This window comes from Pongo pygmaeus, chromosome X (genome assembly GCF_028885625.2).
Source record: "Pongo pygmaeus isolate AG05252 chromosome X, NHGRI_mPonPyg2-v2.0_pri, whole genome shotgun sequence".
NCBI classification, from domain to species: domain Eukaryota; kingdom Metazoa; phylum Chordata; class Mammalia; order Primates; family Hominidae; genus Pongo; species Pongo pygmaeus.
The window spans coordinates 41,336,082-41,360,085 of NC_072396.2; the positions used below are offsets into that span (position 1 = coordinate 41,336,082).

General features: G+C 40.6%; 1 protein-coding gene across 5 annotated transcripts in view; it reads right to left on the reverse strand.

Moving 5' to 3' along the window:
- Window positions 1-23,735, reverse strand: part of MED14 (mediator complex subunit 14) — an 86,367-nt gene extending 62,632 nt beyond the window's left edge. For 2 of the 5 annotated variants that reach the window (XM_054471525.2, XM_054471523.2), the window contains exons 1-7: window positions 23,003-23,693; window positions 17,122-17,148; window positions 14,563-14,668; window positions 2,364-2,537; window positions 1,609-1,738; window positions 748-876; window positions 21-128 (exon numbers count right to left, since the gene is read on the reverse strand). In XM_054471525.2, the coding sequence (XP_054327500.1) occupies window positions 21-128; window positions 748-876; window positions 1,609-1,738; window positions 2,364-2,537; window positions 14,563-14,668; window positions 17,122-17,148; window positions 23,003-23,217 (889 nt within the window). In that variant the 5' untranslated portion in view covers window positions 23,218-23,693. Of the gene's footprint in view, window positions 1-20; window positions 129-747; window positions 877-1,608; window positions 1,739-2,363; window positions 2,538-14,562; window positions 14,669-17,121; window positions 17,149-23,002 lie in introns of all 5 variants that reach the window. The other 3 variants (XM_063660620.1, XM_054471524.2, XM_063660619.1) reach the window with 3 other exon arrangements.
- Window positions 23,736-24,004: the final 269 nt, after the last annotated feature.

Sequence of the window (24,004 nt, forward strand, 5' to 3'; positions counted from 1 at the left end):
CTCAAATTTCAGAAGGATACGTAGGCAGTTGTACATATCCTGAAGAGGTTTCTCATCAGCAAAGAGCCTAGACTGCACCAGCTGATGGATGAAGCTGATTTGCATGCTATGAACCAAAGCTCGCCCATCTTCCGTTGGCAGAAGAAAAGAAAGCAGTAAATCAAATAGGTGTACAAGTGTGTCACTATACCAACTAAGGAAGCACATAATAACAATGAATTTTTTTAAAAAGCACTGAAATTATCTACAGAAACTTGACATTGTACTCTGAGAAACACTGAAACTTCCATGGTCAATAGGCAGTTACAATTATAAAACTTGCTTCAAATTACAGGATAAATTGCTGCACACATTTATTATTTTGCAGGAATATATATAGAGACAGCATCTTGCTCTGTTACCCAGGCTAGAGTGCAGTGGCGTGATCATGGCTCATTGCAGCCTCAATCTCCCTGGGCTCAGGTGATCCTCCCACCTCCCAACCCCAGCCTCCCAAGTAGCTGGGACTACAGGAGCACACCACCACGCCTGGCTAATTTTTAAATTTTTTGTACAGACAGGGGGTCTTGCTATATTGTCTAGGCTGGTCTCAAACTCCTGAGCTCAAGCAATCCACCTGCCTTGGCCTCCCAAAGTAGTGGGATTACAAGCATGAGCCATCATCCCCAGCTGGGAATATTTCAATAATATAAAAATATCAAACACTTAAATTAATACTTATGATTTAAATCACTACTTATGATTTACCTCCTGTTTCCTTATCCTCAACTAGAATTTCTAGCTTGAGAAGACGCCATGGAACATCAGGGTCATCTCCCATCACAGTCAAGGTGGCTTCAAATTCTCCTTCAACACGAAACTTCACCCGGCCATTTGCTTTTAGAAGAAAAAGATGAAGAAAAAGAAGTGTACTTTGCTAGAAAATGAGAATCTTCCTCCTGACCTAGAACTTTCAGTCTTACTTATAAAAATTTTTAAATAGATTGAAGGTTCTTTCATAAGGTTCCAACAATTCAATGGTTCCTGAACAAGAAGTAGCCAGCTTCCAGGTCAAGAAATGAAAGGCAACTCTTCTAACATAAATGAACAATATTTTCTTGAGGCTCAACTCTGGGGACTCTTCTCTCTTTCCAGCCCCACTCCCAAGCTGCAAATACCAGCACTGTATTTCTAGGTACTAAAGAGAAATGATACAGCTGACAAGTCATAGAATCAAACACCATAAAACTGTCAGTCAAATCTTCATAATGCTATTTTTCCTTGAATAAAATCCAAAAAGCTGTTGAGGAAAATATTCTAACATGCAAATTCTGTCACCAGGCTGGAATACAGTGGTGCAATCTTGGCTCACTGCAACCTCTGCCTCCCAGGTTCAAGCAATTCTCATGCCTCAGCCACCGGAATAGCTGGGATTACAGGTGCGTGCCACCACACCCGGCTAATTTTTGTATTTTTAGTAGAGATGGGGTTTCACCATGTTGGCCAGGCTGGTCTCAAACTCCTGACCTCAAGTGATCTGCCTGCCTCAGCCTCCCAAAGTGCTGAGATTACAGGCATGAGCCACCGCACCTGGCCATCAACTCTTAAAAATAAATTTCAGATACATACCAACTGTAAGATTTGCTAACTGAGGAGGAAGATCTGTGGTTACAAGCCGATGTCTAAGAATCTGATTCAGCTGATGGAGGGTGGCTTGTTTTTCAATTTTGGTAATTGGGTCTGGAGGAATAATTTTATCCTGCAAAAAAATTTAAGTGATTTTTAAATAATGTACAAAAAGGGATTTTTTTTTTCAATCTTTTCCTGTCTTTATACAGTGTTTTGTACTTTACCTAAGAGAATCCCAACACTCATTTCTGCAGTCTACATACAAAAACAATGGCCATTACTATCATGCATAAGAGCAACAATGATTCTAGTCATTTAGCTAAGATCATAATACAACATGACCTCCTTTATGCTCTATTTATAAACCAACTAAATATCACTCGATAGCTTCCACAAGTTCTTACAAGTATAAAATACAATATGGCACCAAGTCAGTAAACTACCAAAACAATAAAAGTTTAAAACACTTTCAAAAAGCAACTAGCACGCAGCATTTTCACATCTGAAATAGATGTTATGTCTGCCCATCCGCGCACCCCTGGGGGAAAAAAAAAATAAAACCTTCACCCATTTTGATATCTACTCACATCTGGCCCCAACTTATGTCAAAAAAGCACAACTTTAGTTACAGAGAAAAAAAACAAACTATATGTACTGTTTGTTTTAACTATGTTTTTTGCTGGGCTACTTAATAATACAATCCAATCCAGTGCCAAAACCTTTAGTTTTTAGGAACTTGAGGGCAAAGAACTTACCCTAATGCAGGTTGGCAGCCGTGGGTAAGATCCGGTAGTCAGTACATCAATGGCATATGGGATGGCAAAACTAGGCAGGCGTGCATGGACCAGAGCATCTCTAGCTAACGAGGCCAGGCGATCAGCAGTGTCCACAAACAGGATGGCTTGCTGATCTAAAAAGCTTGAAATCATCTTTAAAGTAAAGGGTAAATGTATTAAGCATCCCTGAAAACTATCTCCTTTTCACACTAAATATTGTTAAATCATTCCAAAGTAAACTTCAAGGGGAATTAATATCAGTTTTCCATATTTCAAAGTAGTTCTTCAAACATTCTCCAGTAACTTGAAGAAGAAATATTTAATATACTTGTATTTGATATTAAGAGCAATAATTTTCTGTCACTTTAAGTGAAAGCTTTCTAATTCATTTCTCCATCCTTAACATTACACACACATAATATCAAAGTTAGGAAAAATAAGTAGAGTAAAATGGTTTTTTCCTCTTACAGACTTCCAGAGTTGGTTGGTAATGAAGGAGTTAAAAGCATGGACTCCTAGACCTAGACTGCCTTGTTCTCCATTTTAACTCTGCTACTTACTAGCCCTGTAACCTTGGGCAAGTAACTTAACCTCTCTGTGCCTCAGCTTTTTTCAACTGTAAAATGGAGGTGATCATGATTTCCAATCTCATAAAGTTGTTTTCTGTATTAAGAGATAATGCAAAATAGAGAACACAGAAATCCACACATAGCCAACTCATTTTCCAAAAAAGCACCAAGAATATACACTGGGGAAAGGACAGTTTCTTTAATAAATGGTGATGGGAAAACTCGATAATCATATGCAAAAGAATGAAACTAGACCCCCATCTCTCACACTATACAAAAATGAACTGAAAATGAATTAAAAGCTTAAGCGTGAGACCTGAGACTATGAAACTACTAGAAGAAAGCACTGGAAAAATGCTCTAAGACATTGGCCTGGGATGGGTGCAGTGGCTCAGGTCTGTAATCCCAGCACTTTGGGAGGCCAAGGCGGGCAAGTCACGAGGTCAGGAGATTGAGACCATTCTGGCTAACATGATGAAACCCTGTCTCTACTAAAAATACAAAAAATTAGCTGGGCGCGGTGGCACGAGCCTGTAGTCCCAGCTACTCGGGAGGCTGAGGCAGGAGAATTGCTTGAACCCGGAAGGCGGAGGTTGCAGTGAGCCAAGATCGTGCCACTGCACTCCAGCCTGGGTGGTAGAGCGAGACTCCGTCTCAAAAAAAAAAAAAAAAAAAGACAACAAAAGCAAAGCAAAAATAAACAAAAGAGATTATATCAAGCTAAAAAGCTTATGCACAATGAAAGAAATAATCAACAGTGTGAAGAGACCACCCACAGAATGGGAGAAAATGTCTGCAAAATATCCATCTGACAAGGGATTAATATCCAGAATACATAAGGAACTCAACTCAATAGCAAAATAAAACCAAATAACTCCATTTAAAAAATGAGCAAAATACCTGAATAGACATTTCTCAAAAGAAGACATACAAATGGCCAAAAGGTATTATGAAAAAATGCAACATTACTAATCATCAAGGAAATGTAAATAAAAACCACAATGAGATACCATCTCACCCCAGTTAAAATGACTATTATCAAAAAGACAAAAAAATAACAGATGCTTGTGAGGATGTGGAGGAAGCGGAACCCTCACGCTGTTGGTGGGAATGTGAAGTACTACAGCCACTACAGAGAACACTACGGAGGTTCCTCAAAAAAAAACTAAAAATAGGCTGTGTGTGGTGGCTCACATATGTAATCCTAGCATTTGGGGAGACAGAGGCAGGAGGATTGCTTGAGCCCAGGACTTGCAGACCAACCTGGACAACACAGGGAGACCCTGTCTCTACAAAAAATTAAAAAACAAAAAAATTAGCCTGGCATAGTGGTGTATGCCTGTGGTCTCACAGCTACTAGGGAGGATCACTTGAGCCCAGGAGGTTGATGCTGCAAAGAGCCATGACTGTGCCACTGCACTCCAGTCTGGGTGACAGAATGAGACCCTGTCTCAAAAAAAAAAAAAAAAAAAAACACTAACAACTAAAAATATAATTACCCTATGATCCAGCAATTCCACTGCTGAGTATACATTCAAGAGAAAGGAAATCAGCATACCAAAAAGATATCTGCACTCCCAGGTTTACTGCAGCACTACTCACAATAGCCAAGATACGGAACCAACCCAAGTGTCCATCAACAGATGAATAAAGAAAATACAGTACATATACACAATGGAATACCATTCAGCCATAAAAAAGAATGAAAGCCTGCTGTTTGCAACAGCACGTATGGAAGTGAAGGTCACTATGGTAAGTGAAATAAGCCAGGCACAGAAAGACAAATATTGCACATTCTCTCTCCTATGTGGGAGTTAAAAAAGTGGATATCATGGAAGTAGAGAGTAGAATGCTGGTTAGGAGAAGCTGGGAAGGGGGCAGGAGGTATGAAGAAAAGTTGGTACAAAAATATAGTTAAAAGGAATAAGTTCTAGTATTTGATAGTAGAGAAGGGAAATTATAATTAACAATAATTTATTGTATATTCAAAACAACCAGAAGAGAATAACTGTAACATTCCCAACACAAAGAAAAATGTCTGAGGTAATTAATATCCCAATTATCCTGCTTTGATCACTATGTACATGTATCAAAATATCACATGTACCCCCAAAATATGTACAACTATGATATATCAATTGAAAAAAAAAAAAAAGAGTTAACACATAAAAAACCCTTAGAACAGTGCCTAGAAAGAACATAGAAAACACTCCAAAACACCCATTATGAGATACAGGTCAACTTCATGCGCAATACAGAAATCCTTTCCATCAGTTTTCTACCCAATGCATTTCATAAGGATACCTAAACTAGTAGAGCTCATCACAGAGCTAAAAACTACCTCCCTAAAACCTTTATCTTCTAGTTCGTGGTTTTTTTGTTGTTGTTGTTTCGTCTTGTTTTGTTTTTGAGACAGAGTCTTGCTCTGTCGCCCAGGCTGGAGTGCAGTGGCGTGATCTCTGCTCACTGCGAGCTCCACCTCCCAGGTTCAAGCAATTCTCCTGGCTCAGCCTCCTGAGTAGCTGGGATTACAGGAGTGCACCACCACACCCAGCTAATTTTTGTATTTGTAGTAAAGACAGGGTTTCACCATGCTGGCCAGGCTGGTCTTGAACTCCTGACCTCAGGTGATCCACCCGCCTCAGCCTCCCAAAGTGCTGGGATTACAGGCGTGAGCCACTGCACCTGGCCATCTTCTAGTTCTATTCTAGAACAACACTTAAAGTTTTCTCTCTCATGTCCTTCAAACAGGCTGTCAGTGGACAACTTAAAACATAGTACCCAGAATTAATACCAACATCACACAAACACAGTGTTCTACAATTTCTCAGTGTTTTCAAACATTTTATTTGATTTTTGCAACTCTAGGAAGTACAACCAGATAATTACTATGATCTTAGAGATGAGAAAATTGAGGCTTAGGTTAAGACACTTGCCCAAAGAAAGTCAATAATCAGAAGAGCTGAAACAACAACAAAAATATTTCTTCTAATTCTTAGTTAGACCCAATATACAGCATGGTCCAGTAAAAATGCTACCTTCTATGACTAGTACAATGAATTTCTATCAATGCCACCAACACTAACTTCTTATCAACAGTCATGACATTGCTAATACATTCTCAACTTTTTAACTGGCTTTTACTCAGATTTAGGCCATCTCACATCTCCCTTAACTCAGGTCACTGTAAAAATGCTTATCAGACCAAGGTCAAGCTCAAAGAGTATCAAAGACCTCCCCAGCAGAAAGACATGCATCTACCCTACTGGGATGCCACAGTTTATCCAGCCCCTATGGCTCCACTTAAACATAAACAATTAATGAAACACTCTCTAAACTACTTCACTGAACTCAAAATACACTAGCTTCAGCTACATTCCTTGAACTTAGAAATACAACTAATAAAGATAAAACTTGGCTGGGTGTGGTGGCTCACACCTGTAATCCCCAGCAGTTTGGGAGGCAGAGGCGGGAAGACTGCTTGAAGCCAGGAGTTCGAAACCAGCCTGGGCAACCAAGTAAGACCCCATCTCTATAAAAACTTTTTAAAAATTAGATGGGCACAGTAGTGTGTGCCTGTGGTCTCAGGTACTCAGGGAGGCTGAGGTGGGAGGGCTGCTTGAGCCCAGAAGTTTGAGGTTGCAGTGAGCTGTGATTACACCACTGCACTCCAGCCTGGGTGACAGAGTGAGATTTCATGTCTTAAAATAAATAAATAAAAGATAAAACTTGAGTTTTGAGTAACTGATTAGTGAATCCATTCACATAGTCTTAGTTCACAAAGAACTAATCCATGTTATTTTTAGGTATTCACACACCAGCTGTGAATATGTTTAATAATAATCTCCTTTAGAATTTAACACCAAATAAATGTTTCTCTAAACAAGACACACAAATGGCCAATAAGCACATGAAAACATGTTCAACATCTCTGGTCATCAGGAAAATACAAATTAAAACTTTAATGAGATGCCACTTCATACCTACTAGGATGGCTAGACTCAAAAAGTCAGGTAACAACAAGTGTTGGCATGGATGTGGAGAAACTAAACTTCCATACATTGCCGGTGGAAATGTAAAATGGTGTGGCCACTTTGTAAAATAGTCTGGCAGTTCCACAAAAAGTTCAACAAAGAGTTACCATATGACCTAGCCATCCCACTCCTAGGTATATACTCAAGAGAAATAAAAGCATACATCCCGACAGTTGGACATGACTATTTACAATAGCATTAGTCATAATAATCCAAAACTGGAAACAACCCAAATGCCTATTAACTGATGAACAGATAAACAAAATGTAGTATATCCATGCAATTCAGCCATAAAAAGGAATGAAGTAGTGACACAAGCTACCACATGAATCAATCTTGAAAATACTACACTAAAAAAAAAAAGCTAAGTTAAAGAAGCCAATCACAACACAACACATTTGATTCCATTTATATGAAATGTTCAGAACAGGCACATCTATTGAAACAAAGTAGATTAGTGGCTGCTTAGGGCTAGAGGAGAGCTGGGGTGGTAACTAAAGGGCACAGGTTTTCTTTCTGAGGTGATTAAAATGTTCTAAAATTGACTGTGATGATGGTTGCACATATCTGTGAATATAACAAAAACCACTGAATTGTATACTTTAAGTGAGTGAATAGTATGGTATGTAAATTATATCTCAATAAAGCTACTGAAGAAAATATCTAGGAGAATGAGAGATATTTTATCTTTTTCTTAGGCAAAACATTATCCAGGTTGTTTTACCATTAGTCAGAGTTCTATAAACTATGGATCTATACACTCATAACACATCTGGCATGGCTAAAGATCATTATCAAGAATCTCTAACAAACTAGTTAAATAATCATTAGGTTGAGAACAGAAGTGCTGAAACATGAACAATCCCTCTAATTCTCATTGATGGACTTTATCCCTGACATAAACACATCTGTATCTACATTCAGAAAACAAAAATGCTGAGAGGGTCAGAGCAAGATGGTGGAATACAAGCCAACACCAGTCACCCCCTCTCCAGGAACATGAAATTTTTACTATCTGCACACAGAAAAGCACTGTTACAAAAACCAAAAATCAGGTGAGCAATCACAGTACTTGGTTTTAACTTCATATCACTGAAAGAGGCATTGAGGAGGGCAGGAGAGGCAGTCTTGAATCGCTGACACCACCCCTCCCCTGCCACCCCAACAGAGGCCCTGCACTTAAGGGAGGGAGAGAACAGTGACTGGGGGACTTTACACTGAACTCAGTGCTGCCCTGTCATAGTGGAGAGCAAAGCTGTGCTGGGCCAGAGGGAGCATTTGGACCAGCCTTGGCTAGAGAATTGCCCATCGCAGCAGCTGGAACTTGAGTTTCTCAGCAAGCCTTGCTAATGTGGGCCAAAGTACTCTGGAGTCCTAGGTAAACATGAAAGGCTGTCTAGGACACAAGCACTGCAATTCCTAGGCAACTCCTAGTGCTAGGCTGGGCTCAGAGCCAGAGGACTAGGTGGCACATGACCTAGGTATACACCCGCTGGGGGGCCTAAGGGAGTGCTTGCACCACCCTTCCACAAACCCCAGGCAGCACAGCTTATGACAACAAAAGAGACTCCTTCCTTCTGCTTGAGGAGAGGAGAGCAAAGAGTAAAAAGGACTTTGTCTTGCATCTTGGATACCAGCTCAGCCACAGTAGGACAGGGCACCGGGCAGAGTAGTGAGGCCCCTATTCCAGGCTCTAGCTCACAGATGACAAAGACACACCCTGGGCCAGTAGAGAACCTGCTGCCTTGAAGGAAAGGACCCAGTCCTGGCAGGATTCATCATCTGCTGAATAAAAGAGCCCTTGGGCCCTGAATAACCAGCGGCAATACCCAGGTAGTACGCCGTGGACCTTGGGCTCTGAAATGTGCTGACTTCAGGTGTGACCAAGCACATTCCGAGCTGTGGTGGCTATGGTGAAAGACTCCTTCTGTTAGAGAAAAGCAGGGGGAAAAGTAAAGGGGACTTTGTTTTGCACCTTAGGTACCAGCTCAGCCAAAGTGGGGTAGAGCACCAAGCAGGCTCTTGGGGTCCCCAAGTCCAGGCCTAGGCTCTTGGACAGCATTTTTGGACCTCCCCAGGGCCAGAGGGAAGCCCACTGCCCTGAAGGATGAGTCCCAGGCCTGGCAGTATTCACCACAAGCTGACTGAAGAACCCTTAGATTTTAAGTGAACATCAGTGGTGGCCTAGCAGAACCCCTCCCATGAGCCGGTGATGGCCAAAGGGGGAGGCTCCTCTGCCTGTGAAAAGGGGAGAGAAAAGCAGGAAGGAATTCATATTGTGGTTTGAGTGTCAGCTTAGCCACAGTAAGAAAAGAATATCAGGCAAATTACTAAGGTTTTTTATTCTAATCCCTGGCCACCAGACAGCATCTCTGGGCTCACCCAAAGCCTGGGGAAACTTGCCATCCCAAAAAACACAAACCTGACTGGCTTTGCCACCTGCTGATCATAGAGCCCTAGGGCCTGGAGCGAAGGTAAGTGGTAGCCAAGTTACCAGTGTAACCAGTGGTTACACTGAGCCTTGGGCAAGACCCAGTGCTGTGCTGACTTCAGCTCTGAGCTGGTACAGTCCTAGTGGTGGTGGCCATATGGGTGCTTACATCACCATACCCCCAGTTCCAGGTGGCTCAGCACAAAGAGCAAGACTTTGTTTGTTTGGAAGAAACTAAGGAAAAATAACAAGAGCCTTTGGTTGGTAATCCAGAGAAACCTTCCAGATCTTATCCAAGACCATCAAGGCAGTACCTCTATGAGTCGGCAAAAACCACAGCATTATTGAGCTTGGGGCCTAAGTACCTTGGAATATCTGGAAAGCCTCCTCAAGAAGGACAGACATAAACAAGCCCAGACTGCAAAGATTACAATAAATACCTAACTCTTCGAGGCCCAGATCTAAAAGCATCAAGATCATCCAGGAAAACAGGACCTCACCAAACGAACAAAAGAAGGTACCAGGAACTAATCCTGGAGAAACAGAGATATGTGACCTTTCAGACAGAAAATTCAAAATAGCTGTTTTGAGGAAACTCAAAGAAATTCAAGAAAACACAGACAATGAATTCAGAATTCTATCAGATAAATTTAACAGAGATTGAAATAATTTTTTTAAAAATCAAGCAGAAATTCTCAAGTTGAAAAATGCAATTGGCATACTAAAGAATGCATCAGAATATCTTAATAACAGAGTTGATCAACCAGAAGAAAGAATTAGCTTGAAGACAGGCTATTTGAAAATACACAGTCAGAAGAGACAAAAGACAAAAGAACAAAAAAGAATGAAGCACACCTACAAGATTTAGAAAACAGCCTCAAAAGGACAAATCTCAGAGTCACTGGCCTTAGAGAGGAGGCAGAAAAAGAGAGATAAGGGTAGTAAGTTTATTGAAAAGGATAACAACAGAAAACTTACCAAACCTAGAGAAAGATACCAACATTAAAGTACAAGAAGATTATAGAACACCAAGCAGATTCAGCCCAAAGACGACTCAAGGCATCTAATAATCAAACTCCCAAAGGTCAAAGATAAAGATGGGATCCTAAAAGCAGCAAGAAAAAAGAAACAAATAACATACAATGGAGCTCTCTAATATGTTTGGTAGGAGACTTTTCAGTGGAAACCTTACAGGCCAGAAGAGAGTGGCATGACATATTTAAAGTGCTGAAGGAAAAAAACTTTTACCCTAGGATAGTATATCCGGTGGAAATATCCTTCAAGCATGAAGGAGAAATAAAGACTTTCTCTGACAAACAAGCTGAGAGATTTCATCAACATCAGACCTGTCCTATAAGAAATGCTAAATGGAGTTCTTTAATCTGAAAGAAAAATATGTTAATAAGCAAGAAGAAATCATCTGAAGGTACAAACTCACTGGTAATAGCATACAGAAAAACACAGAATATTATAACACTGTAATTGTACTATGTAAACTACTCCTATCTTCAGTAGAAAGACTAAATGATAAACCAACAGGAAATCGTAACTACAACAACTTTTGAAGATATAGAACTTTTGAAGACAATAAGAACTAAAGAGAAACAAAAAAGTTAAAAAGGAGGGAGATAAAGTTAAACTGCAGAGTTTTCATTAGTTTTCTTTTTGCGTGTTTGTTTATGCAATCAGTGTCAAGTTGTCATCAATTTAAAATAATGGGTTATAAGACAGTATTTGCAAGCCTCATAGTAACCTCAAATCAAAAACCATACAATGGGCCAGGCGCAGTGGCTCACGCCTGTAATCCCAGCACTTTGGGAAGCCGAGGCAGGTGGATCACCTGAGGTCCGAAGTTCAAGACCAGCCTGGCCAACATGGCGAAACCCCATCTCTACTAAAAATACAAAAATTAGCCGGGTGTGGTGGCATGCAACTGTAATCCCAGCTACTCAGGAGGCTGAGGCAGTAGAATCGCTTGAATCCGGGAGTCAGAGGTTACAGTGGGCCAAGTTTGCGCCACTGCACTCCAGCCTGGGCAACAGAGTAAGACTCCATCTCAGAAAAAAAAAAAAAAAAAAAAATACAATGGATACAAAAAATAAAAAACAAGAAATTACATCATGTCACCAGAGAAAATCACCTTCACTAAAAGGAAGACAAGAAGGAAGGAAAAAAGAGAAGACCACAAAACAACTAGAAAACAACAAAATGGCAGGAGTAAATCTCTACTTATCAATAATAACACTGAATGTAATGAACTAAACTCTCTAATAAAAAGGCAGAGTGGCTGAATAGATTTAAAAAAAACAAGACTCAACGATCCGTTGCCTATAAGAAACATACTTCACCTATAAAGACACACATACATAGACTGAAAATAAAGGGATGGAAAAAGATTTATATGTCAACAGAAAACAAAAAGGAGTAGGAGTAGCTATACTTAGGCAAAATAGATTTCAAGACAAAAACTATGAAAAGAGACAAAGAAGGTCATTAATGATAAAGGAGTCAATTCAGCAAAAGGATATGATTGTAAACATATATGTATCCAACACTGGAACACCCAGATATATAAACCAAATACTAATATTATTAAAGAGCAAGTTGTCAATACAATAATAGCTGGAGACTTCAACACCCCGCTTTCAGCATTGGACGGATCTCCCAGACAGAAACTCAACAGAGAAACATGGAACTTAATCCGCACTATGGAACAAATAAACCTAATAGATATTTATGGAACATTTTATCCAAAGGCTGCAGGACACACATTCTTCTCCTCAGCACATAGATCATTCTCAAGGATAGACTGTATGTTAGGCCACAAAGCAAGTCTTAAAACATTCAGAAAAACTGAAATAATATCAAGCATCTTCTCTGACCACAATGGAATAAAACTAGAAAACAACAACAAGAGGAATTTTGGAAACTATACAAACACACGGAAACAATACACTCCCAAATGAACGGTGAGTCAATGAACAAATTAAGAAGAAAATTTAAAAATGTATTGTAATAAATGATAATGGAAACACAACATACCAAAACCTATGGGATGCAGCACTAAGAGATAAATGTATAGTTATAAGTGCCTACATCAAAAAAGAAGAAAAACTTCAAATAAATAACCTAATGATGCATCTTAAAGATTATAAAAGCAAGAGAAACCTGAAACCAAAATTAGAAGAAATAATAAAGATCAGGGCAGAAATAAATGAATTGGAAATGAAGAAAACAATGCAAAAGATCAATGAAACAAGAAGTTGGTTTTCTGAAAAAATGAACAAAATTGACAAACCTTTACCCAGACTCACAAAGAAAAAAAGGGAGAAGACCCAAATGAATAAAATCAGGGATGAAAAAGGAAACATTACAACTAATACCACAGAAATTCAAAGGATCCTTAGTGGCCACTGTAAGCAACTATATGCCAATAAATTGGAAAATCTAGAGGAAATGGATAAATTCCTAGACACACACAACCTGTGACGACTGAACCATGAAGAAATTCAAAACCCGAATAGACTAATAACAAGAATGAAGCTATAAATTCATTATATTAATTATAATTTGTCTCCCAGCAAATAAAAGCCCAGGACCTTATGGCTTCACTACTGAATTCTACCAAACATGTAAAGACGAACTAATACCAATCCTACTTACACTATTCCAAAAAATAGCAGAAGAGGGAAAACTTCCAAACTCATTCTACTGAATGAGTAATACTGGCCTTAAGCCAGTATTACCCTGATACCAAAACCAGACAAAGACACCTCAAAAAAAGAAAATTACAGGCCAATATATCTGATGAATATTAATACAAAAATCCTCTCAACAAAATACTAGCAAACCAAATTGAACAAAACATTAAAAAGATCGTTCATCATGACCAAGTGGGATTTATCCCTGGGATGCAAGGATGGTTCAAAATATACAAATCAATCAATGTGATACATCATATCCATAGAATGAAAAACAAAAACCACGTGATCATTTCAACTGATGCTGAAAACACATGTAATAGCATTCAACATCCCTTCATGATAAAAACCCTCAAAAAACTGGGTACAGAAGGAACATACCTCAACATAGTAAAAGCCATATTTGACAGACCCACAGCTAATTATCATGCTGAATGGAGAAAAACTGAAAGCCCTTCCTCTCAGATCTGGAACACGACAAGGATGCCCATTTTCACCACTATTATTCAACATTGTACTGGAAGTCCTAGCTAGAGCAATCAGACAAAAGAAAGAAAGAAAGGGCATCCAAATTGGAAAGGAAGAAGTCAAATTTTCCTTGTTTGCAGATGATATGATCTTATATTTGGAGAAACCTAAAGACCCCACCAAAAAACTATTAGAACTGATAAATTCAGTAAAGTTGCAGAATACAAAATCAACATACAAAATATCAGTAGTATTTCTATATGCCAATAGTCAACAATCTGAAAAAAAAATCAAGTTTTTACTCCTTAATGCTTCTTGAACATAGCATAAAACTTTATTTTTGGTAGATTTTAGCATCTTTGGTACACTGCACTGCATGTCACTGCATTCCAAAGAGTGATTCAACAGTCAAAAGACCATGAGGTTCTTGAAGGCAGGGACTATTCCTTATTGAAGATTCCATCCTCTGTGCCCTATACCCTGTGCTTATTAGAGGTTTAGAGAATTAGTAGATAAACAAACAGAAAAATGCTGTTATCAGTCTCTGTGACCTTGAAGAAGCCATGTAACTTCTAGGAACCTTATCATTTTGTCATCTGTAAAACTGGAGAAAAAAAAAAAAAAACAACTCTGCCATTCTCACAGGATGTCAAGAATTCATAAGCAAAATTTAAGGGAGAACCTTGCAAATTCTAAGGAATAGCACGAATATAAACTAACAATTTTCCCCCTTTAGTTCCAGTCTCATATTTAAAGTCTCCTCACATAATGATGTCTCCAGCTCTCTCTTCTTTCTGATCAGGTGTCCACAAACAAATACTAAGTTTCTGCAGAAATATACATTATCATTCAGAAATATGATTATTCACATGTCACTCAAATCAGCAGGGATAAGTTAAAGCTAAAATGTAAAACTATGTCTATCATAACATTCGAAGTTATTTTATACAAAGTAAAATAAAAAGTTTAACTCACCGCACATTTTTCCACTTTGCCAGCATTATTAGCCCATTTCACTAAAGCTAATAATCGAACGAAGAGTTGGCGTGTCCGGCTAGCAAACTGCACTATTTCTATTTTCCTATAAAATAAAACAACTCTTAATGAACCAACATATTAGAAAAAGTATTTCACAATTTATTTCGGCTAAGCAAAAAATAAATAAATAAATAAATCAGCCTTTGCTTACAACCACTACAAAATGAGCCACCTAAAATATTTATCTAAATATGAACTATTGTTACATTTTGTATATTATCTGCATATGCTTTTTCACCTCAGAGCAATAAACCCAACAGAATGTTGTAGCAATAAGTCACATTTTAAAATTAATTTTATATTGTAATAAAAGTTGTTTACAAAAATATACTAAATTCAGTATATGGCGGTAGAAGTAAACTGGTTCACAGAAGGGATTAAATGAGGAGTTATGAATTATAAGTTCATAACTGAAATTAAGAGTAATTTAATTACTAAGTAATTAGTAACCCTTTTGGTAAGTGAAAGGAATTGAAACTGATCTTTACCAAAGCCTGAAACTGTATTCATTCTACAAAAGGGCACCAGTTCCCATCCTGCACCAGCATGAAAGACTGAATAATTAAAGAACTATGTAACTCTTTACCAAACTAATTTCAATGACAAACTTGGATACATTAAAAAAATCCAAGCAAAGCTAAAGAAATTATGTTGAGTACTAAAAATAAAAGGTCTGTCCATATCTAGTTTTATCCTATACTCACTATTATTCCTTTTCCCCCAATACTCATCAGTACTTTTATCTCATCCTAAAATCCCAAAAGCTTTACTAATGTCAATCAACGTGTTAGCTAGATCTCTCAACTTCATAGCGGCTATAAAACTGATAATCATATCTTTTATGGTTTACTTTAAGACACTGAAAAAAATATTCAACAAGCCAGGACCGATGACCAGACCCAGCAGGACACCAACCTCCCTCCAAGTAGACTCTGACCTATTAATCTTAGTACAGCTGTTCAATGACCTACAGATCCAATCCACATCTCTACATCTTGCCAATACCACCACCATGATGCAATGCACCAAAGTAAAAGTTCTTGCTGAAGTACAATCCTGACTGAAGGCTAAAGGCTAGCTCCTACTGAGAGCACACATAGCCCACAAGCACCCTAAAAGGCTCTCTTAAAGATCGGCCAGCAATATGATTAGTGGTACTATAAAGAGAAGAATCAAGGGCATAATTATGACTCTTTGCCAGTGTCTATGAAGGATCATAAGACAAGACTGAGACACAGCAGAAATGTTAAACACACATTAAGATCCAGCAGATCTCAGGGCTGGGAACCTCAGTACCTTCACTCTAACTCAGCAATGGCTTATAGAGGATGCAAGGTCTCTGCTCCTCTCACAGAGCAAACACACTTGTCTAACATTAATTCGGTTTCCCAAATGCAGTCCTCTACTACAATGGAGATGTCCCCCTTTGTAAACTATAGTAACATGGTTTTCTGACACCATGTTGTCTCAAGTGCCAGGGAACATGAGTCAGTTTTCCAAAGGCCCAGTTTCCCTTCATACCGCAGAGCAGACAGAACAAATCCTTGACTTAACGTTTTCCTCCTTTAATACTGACCAGCCAAACCATAACACAGGTTGCCTTAATTGTCTCTTTCACGTCTACCTTTTTGATCTCTAATTCCATCAAAAAGTTAAGTTGGGGTTGGCAATGGAGTGTTGCCATTAAGAAATGCTAAAAAGTTGCCAAGTGATTTGGTATTAAAAAAAAAAATCAACCAAGGAGCATAAGTAGTGCCAAAGATATGGTCAAGTACCATATACTGTAGTTACAATTTAAATCTCCATCAAATGATTTATTTGAAACTTTAATTTAGCTTGTTCCTTTGGCCTCTGGAAACATTTTAGCCTTAAATCTTAAGCTCCAAGCTCCAACTGAACCAAAATGTTAACTATGTAACAGTAGGAGCAGTAGGCAAATGTCAGTTCTCTAAAGATACTTAATAGCATCATTGTTGCAAGTGATAAATTAGCAGCCAACTTTCTTTTTTTTTTTGAGACAAAGTTTTGCTCTGTCGCCCAGGCTAGAGTGCAGTGGCGTGACCTCGGCTCACTGCAACTTCTGCCTCCTGGGTTCAAACAATTATTCTGCCTCAGTCTCCTGAGTAGCTGGGACTACAGGCGCCCGCCACCATGCCTGTGGCAGTCAACTTTCTAAAGCCAGTCTGCTGCTCCTCAGCATCTTCCTTTACAGACTATACCTTCTTTATCTTAATGTCACCCTTAGGGACTTGACCAGGTCAGTCACTCAATAAAGGTTTGTAGAATAGAAGATTTAGAACTGGTCTCACAACAAGTATTGTTAAGGGTGAGGAAATTACATTTCCCAGGACTCCCTAAATACATGGTGTGAAAAATCATTCTAGATTCTTTGGGCCTAGGTTTCCAATCCACAGCCCTACACCACCCATACCCACACACCAACACTCATAGATTGATCAATAAAGAGACTTTAAGGGTTTTTTTTTCCATACTCACCTTTCCACATCAGATTTCCTTGGCAGTCTAAGAAGAAAAAAAAACTGATTAAATACATGCATATCTTCATTCTAATGTGATAACAGTCTTTACTTTGACTCTATTAAATACGTTAATGTTTCAGAAAAACTGGGTAAACAGCTACTACAGGCTCATGTGGCTACCTACTCTTTTTTAGATTTATGAGTTTCCAGCAGTATGGTTGTAAGGCAAAAATGAACAAAAGAACATTTTTCTCCATTCAAAATACTTCAAAATGTATTGCATGAACCTCAAACATTTAAAAAGCCCAAGTTCCACATTAGCACACTATATCATAGGGTGTCAGAGAAAAGATTATTTTAAGACCAAAATGGTCACAGATGCAGAAGAACTTACTACTTGGTTGCCAGCCTCCCTGTATCCAATGGATACCTGTTTCCAAGCAATAATCCCCCCACGTTGTGTTATGGTGGACAAAACTGGAAGCTAAGCATACAAAAGGACCAGTGTATGTCAAGGGTTTTACAGTAATTATGTTGCATGGTGGTTAGATGAAAAAATTGTATTGCTTTTAAACACCTCCAATAGGATTTTTAAGTTTCTTTTTGCTAGTCCTCCAATACTGATAGCCAGCAACCAATGTCAACTTCTTCCCAGATAAGTTATACCATTTAACACTCACATCCACTGATGCCTAGAAAGATCCTTAATGCCTCTTGAATTGCCACATTCTGTTAACCTCTATCCCACAGTCCAAGATTCAATGGCCTAAACAACTCTCATGCCTCTCCCACAGCTAATCAGTTCTTGAAGTATACACACACACCCAGCCATTTAGATTGTCTCCCACCCACGTGCCACAGGAACAGAAAAACTAAAACTACTTCCAGAGGTTCAAAGTACAAGGAGGAGAAAATATTAAAATGATCTCTGGCTTATAGTTACCTCCTATTCTTAGGGTAGACAGTGAGATGGAAGTTAAAGTTATGGTCAGAATGATAAAGGGAACTAGGTGGGGGCTGGAAGGGCCAGTAGACCAGAGGGATGAAGCAGAAATTAAGGCCCTGTTAGAAGACTGCAAATAAAGGCAGCTACTGACAAGTTCCTCTATAAGCCAAACCTCTTGAGAACACTCCTTGAGAAGCCACAGCCCTTGTCTTCACCTCAAGGGAGGGGGAGAATGAGAACCATGGGTATCTATAAGGGGAGAAGGGGAGTAGAGTTTCTGGGGGTAGAAAGAACAGGAATCACTGTTCCCACTCCTCCTATCTGCCTCAGAGACCCTAAAAGGACCATCTCATGTCAGAGGTAGTATCAGTTCAGGGACAAAAGACAGGCTTTGCTGCCTGCCTCCCCTTTCCCCTATTCCTCCTAATCTATTTGAAATTCTTTTATGGATAAGAAAGCTACCATTTAGAGTAAAAGTTCTAAAATGCAAATGTTGGGAAGTAAGGCATAGAAACTTATTTACACCAAAGCACAATAAGACAAGACTACGTGACTGAGATCCTGACATTTTCTGAATTAAAAGAAGTTTAAAAAAAAAGGGGGCCGGGGGGGCCAGGTGCAGTGGCTCACACCTGTAATCCCAGCACTTTGGGAGGCTTGGTGAGGTGGGGGCGGGGTGCAGATCGCTTGAGTCCGGGAGTTTGGAACCAGCCTGGACACACATGGCAACCCCATTTCTACAAATAATACATATTAGCCAAGTGTGGTGGCAAGTGTGGGAGAATCACCTGAGCCTTGGAAGTCAAGGCTGCAGTGAGCCATGATTGTGCCACTGCACTCCAGCCTGGGTGACAGAGCAAGACCCTGTCTCAAAAAAAAATAAAGAGTAGAACCTAGGTCTCTAAAAAGTCAAGGCAGAGAGTAAACTCTAGGATGAGAGCATGTATGTTCAGGGGGAAGGGAGGTGGACAAGCAGAAGGAAAAAACCCAGAAATCTGAGACCAAAACAAAACCATCTAAGTTGCCAAGGCTGTCCTTTTTACCTTCAATAGTTCACACACAAGCATCACATATTACTGAAGTAAGTAACTGTTTCCCTAAAGACTCATAAAGTATACCTAGAACACTGGCTCTACATTACCATATTAATCCTGATAGTTTTTAGGGAAAATATGCTATTTAGAAACTTCCATGGTAAGTTCCCAAACTAATTTTATTAATAATTACCACAATCAAAAGTGAAAAAAGTTGTTTAGTATACCTGTGTATCAAGAGCAAAAATAACTTTTCCTATTAAATTTCCCATGGTTTACAATTCTTTTTGAACAATATTTTTATTGATGCATTAAAGATGTACAGTTTCACAGTACATATTTCATACATTTATATAATTTGTAAAGATCAAATCAGTGTACTTGTGATATCCATCATCTTAAATATTTGTTTTTTCTTTATGCTGGAAATATTTGAATTATTCTCATCTAGCTATTTTGAAATGTACAATAGATTCTTGCAAACTAGTCACCCTACTGAGTTATCAAACACTAGTTATTATTTCTTCTATCCAACCATATATTGATTTATGACAATTCTAAAAATTCATTCATTCATGTATTAAATCAATAAATAGTTAAGCCCTGTGTGCCAGGCATTGTTCTAGGCCCCAGGGAAAGTCACACACAAATCAAAATCTCCATCCTCATGGGGTGGGAATGGACAACAAACTAATGTCAAGTGGCAATAAGTGCTGTAAAGAAAAATAAAGCAGCAAGTAAGAAGGACAGAGTGAAGGGGCAGAGTACTATTTTATAGGCGGTCAGAGAAAATCTTTCTGATAAATTGTATGTAAACAAGGACCTAAAGGACTAATGAGAAAGCAATTCACACAGATTCCTAGGGAAAAAGCAAAGGCTCTAAGATGGCAGTGTGCTAGGCACTAACAAGAAACATCAAGAAGGTTTGGAGGCTGGGCACAGCGGCTCACGCCTGTAATCCCAGCATTTTGGAAGGCCAAGGCAGGTAGATCACCTGAAGTTGGGAGTTTGAGACCAGCCTGGTCAGCATGGTGAAATCCCATCTCTACTAAAAATACAAAAATTAACCAGGTGTGGTGGTGCATATCTGTAATCGCAGCTACTCGGGAGGCTGAGGCACAAGAATCATTTGAACCCGAGAGGCGGAGGCTGCAGCAAGCCGAGATCACACCACTGCATTCCAGCCTGGGCAACACAGTGAGACTCTGTCTCAAAAAAAAAAAACAAGGTTTGGGAGGCAGAGGTGGGAGGACTGCTTAAGCCCAGGAGTTCAAGATCAGCCTGGGCAACACAGTGAGACTCTTGTCTCTACCAAAAATAAAAAAATTAGCTGGGCGTGGTGGCGCATGCCTGTAGTTCCAGCTATTTGGGAGGCTGAGGCAGGAGGAGCAGTTGAGCCCATGTCGAGAGGCTGCAGTGAGCATGACCGTACCACACTGCACTCCAGCCTGGGCAACAGAGTGAGATCCTGTCACAAAAATAAAAAAGAAACATCAGGAAGGGTAATGTGGTCGGAACAGGATAAGCAAAGAGGAGAGTTTCAGGACATGCAGTTAAAGAGGTAAGGGACAAACCAAAAGTGGTTAAGAGGTTGGAGAAAAAAAAAAAAGGTAAGGAACAGAGAAGGCACATCATGTAAGGCCTTAAAGGTAAGATGACCACATGTTCTGGTTTTCTGGTTTGCCCAAGACAGTCCTGGTTTACGCCTCTTGTTCTGACATTATTATCATCAGCCCCATTATGCTCAAAAGTGTCCCGGTTTGGACTATAAATTTTATGGTCACTATACAGATGATTATCAATACTTTTTTTTTTTTTTTTTTTTTTTTGAGATAGGATCTCACTGTCACCCAGTCTGGAGTGCAGTGGTGCGAACATGCTCACTGTAGCCTTAACCTCCTGGGCTCAAGCGAACCTCCTGGGCCCAAGCAATCCTCCCACCTCCACCTCCCAAGTAGCTGGAACTACAGGCTTGGGCCACCACACCCAGCTAATTTTCTATTTTTGGTAGAGACAGAGTCTTGAACTCCTGGGCTCAAGTGACCCCCTCCCCTGCCTCAGCCTCCCAAAGTGCTGGGATTACAGGTATGAGCCACCAAACCTGGCAATTATCAAAACTTTTTAATCTCAGTGAGATGGGGAACCATCGAAGGGTTCTAAGCAGAGAAATTTTAAAAGAATCATCCTGGCTATTTTGTGGAGAAGAAACTATAGAAGGGGCAAGGGAACTACAGAGATACTAGTGAACTGACTATTGCAGTACACAGGTAAAGGATTAGGTGGCTTGGACCAACACTTGGTGGAAGTGTTGAGAAATGGTCAGACTCTGAAGTCAAAGATAATAGGACTTGCTGATGTATGTAGGATGTGAAGAGAGAGGAGCCAGGAGTTATTCCAAAATGTTTGGCCTGAGCAACAACAGGAAGAATGGAGATACTATTTAGTGAGATAGCAAGGAAGGTTTTGCAGGAGGGAGGACAGTGGAATCAGGAGTTTGGTGCTGGAGTTGCTATGTTGAAATGCCCATCAAGATACTGAAAGGTAGGCATCTGGATATAGAGTCTGGAGTTCATCAGAGAGGTCTGTGCTGGAGATACAAATATGGGAACCATCATATAAAGGGTGTGGGACTATAACTACATACTTATTCTACGGCAATAAAACAGATGTTCCTCTCTTCATAAACCAAGTCCTAAAATAGTAAAAAGACAACCACAATTCAAGGAATTTCTACAAATCCCCTATGGAAAAGCAAATTACACCACCGATAGCAGCAGTTTTCAACATTTTTTTTCCATAGCTCTATATAGGACAGGTGACCTTCACATACATGAAACATTCTCTTGGATATTCTTGGATTTTTATGAAATCCAACAATAAATGGTGCACAGAGGTATATCATTACAATAGTCTCTAATCCTGACAGCTATTAAAATTTCTCATTAGCCATGGGTAGGCTTCTTTAACTCCACTTTTTTCTGTCCCATTCAAAAAAGTACAGTACATCAAAACTGAGAATGACGTTTTACAGGAGTTAAGTGGAGCCTATTCTTTCAGTCATCTGCAAACAAGTATCTGTTATCAGTCTCTAAAAACAAATTACTGTGACGCTTTACAGCCTAATATCTGCATACTAATGTATCTCAATTGATAACCCTGATCCGAAGTCTTGCAACAGATAAAAAATAAAATTCTGATTAACTTTTTCTGAACCTGGGTTATAAGATGTACAACAGAGTCCCAAAATGTTACGGTGCCTTTTCTTCACACACTGAAATTCATTAGTATATTCTGATCCTATTCTGAAGGGATTAACAACTTAATCATGCCCCAAGGCATTTCATGGGTAACTAGGTGATTTATAAACCCCCTTCATACTCCAAGAAATAACAGACTACTTACAAAAAAATTTTACTCGCACTAACTTCATTAAGACCTCAAACACTCAAAAGTTCCAGAAAAAAAGTACTTTGAATTCAAATTTGTATTTTATACACAACGTATGTAGCTCCTGCATTAACTTAGAAGCAATAACAGCTTACATTTAAAACGTATCGTCAAGAGGCTGTAATACAAATTTCTCATCTATGCAGTTTTTTCTAAAAGCTCGAATATTATGTATTCCAGCCAAGAAATCAAGAGAGTTCTGTTGGGAACTCGGACAAAAATTTCATACAATTTTCAGTGGAAGTGTAACAACACGCAAAATTAACAAGTCTCTGTTGCATCGTTGCCAGGAAGACCCCAGATACAAAGCTTCTTCTCCACCTCCGCTGAACCCCAGGAGTTCAAAAATTCTAGACTAAGCAGTCCAGCGGAGAACACAGCAGCCTCTCGGGGAGAGGGAGGTGCAAACGTCTCAGCCGGTTGGGCGGGAAGGGGGGCTGGGGAACAGGCAGGGGTTTCGGGGCACTTACAGGTCCGTCAACACCATAAGCTCCGAGTAGGCCCGGTGCAGCAGAAATTCAATGAGGGTGCTCAGCCGGTAGCCCGGGCTAGCCGCAGCTGCAGCGGCCGCCGCCACGGCGGCTCCCGGGGGAGGAGGGGCTGGGGCTGACGGGGGTCCGCCGCTGCCCCCGCCGCCGCCTCCGGGCGGGACCAGCTGGTGGTTCTCCAGCTGCACTGGGGCCATGGCGGCGCAGGACCGGGATTGGCGCAACGGCACACGATGCGGTCCTCGAGCCTCCCGGGCGCTCGGTCACCGCGCCGAAACGGGAGCGGGCAGAGTCGCCACCGCCTACCGCCGGGCCGCCTCAGAACAGGAAGCCGTGCGCCGACCGCGGAAGCCCGCCCCCATGTAGCGAGAAGTCCGCCGACCCCAGGGACGGGAGCGAGGGGCGGGGGAAGGCGGGGATGGGGGGGAAGCAGGGCGGCCCCGCAGAAGGGAAGCTGCGCCTCCGCAAACGCTCAGAAGCAGCTTCGCCAGACAGCCGCAACGTACATGTTGACTGCCCAAGGCGGAAGTCGATCGGCAGAGCGGAAGGGGGACCTGCAGAGGACCTTCCGACAGGTCTGTGTCTGTTCTCTCAGCTGTCTAGCGCGGCAGCGCTGGGGGGCGCGTGGGAGTGAGGCGGTACCTGTGAGCGCGCGGGAGAGCGGAAAAGGGAGCCGCGCGCCGCCGGAAACCAGGGTGAGGGCTGAGCCGGAGTCGTCAGCGGGAACGTCAGCAGTTGCCCCGCCCTTACCCTCGCCGCTCTCCCTCTCGCCTCCGCCCCCTGGCGTTGTAAAGGCGACAGTTTGCCCAGAGAACTCCACCATCGCTTCCTAAGTGGGGCACAAACACAGCCAGGGGAGGCCTCCTCTAAATGTTCGTGAATTCTGGTTCTGGAATCGCGAAGGACTGGTAGCGGCCGCGCGCTTGTGATTCTCAGGCCTTTGCTCCTCCCATACACGTCCACGGCGCGTTACGTGGGAGAACG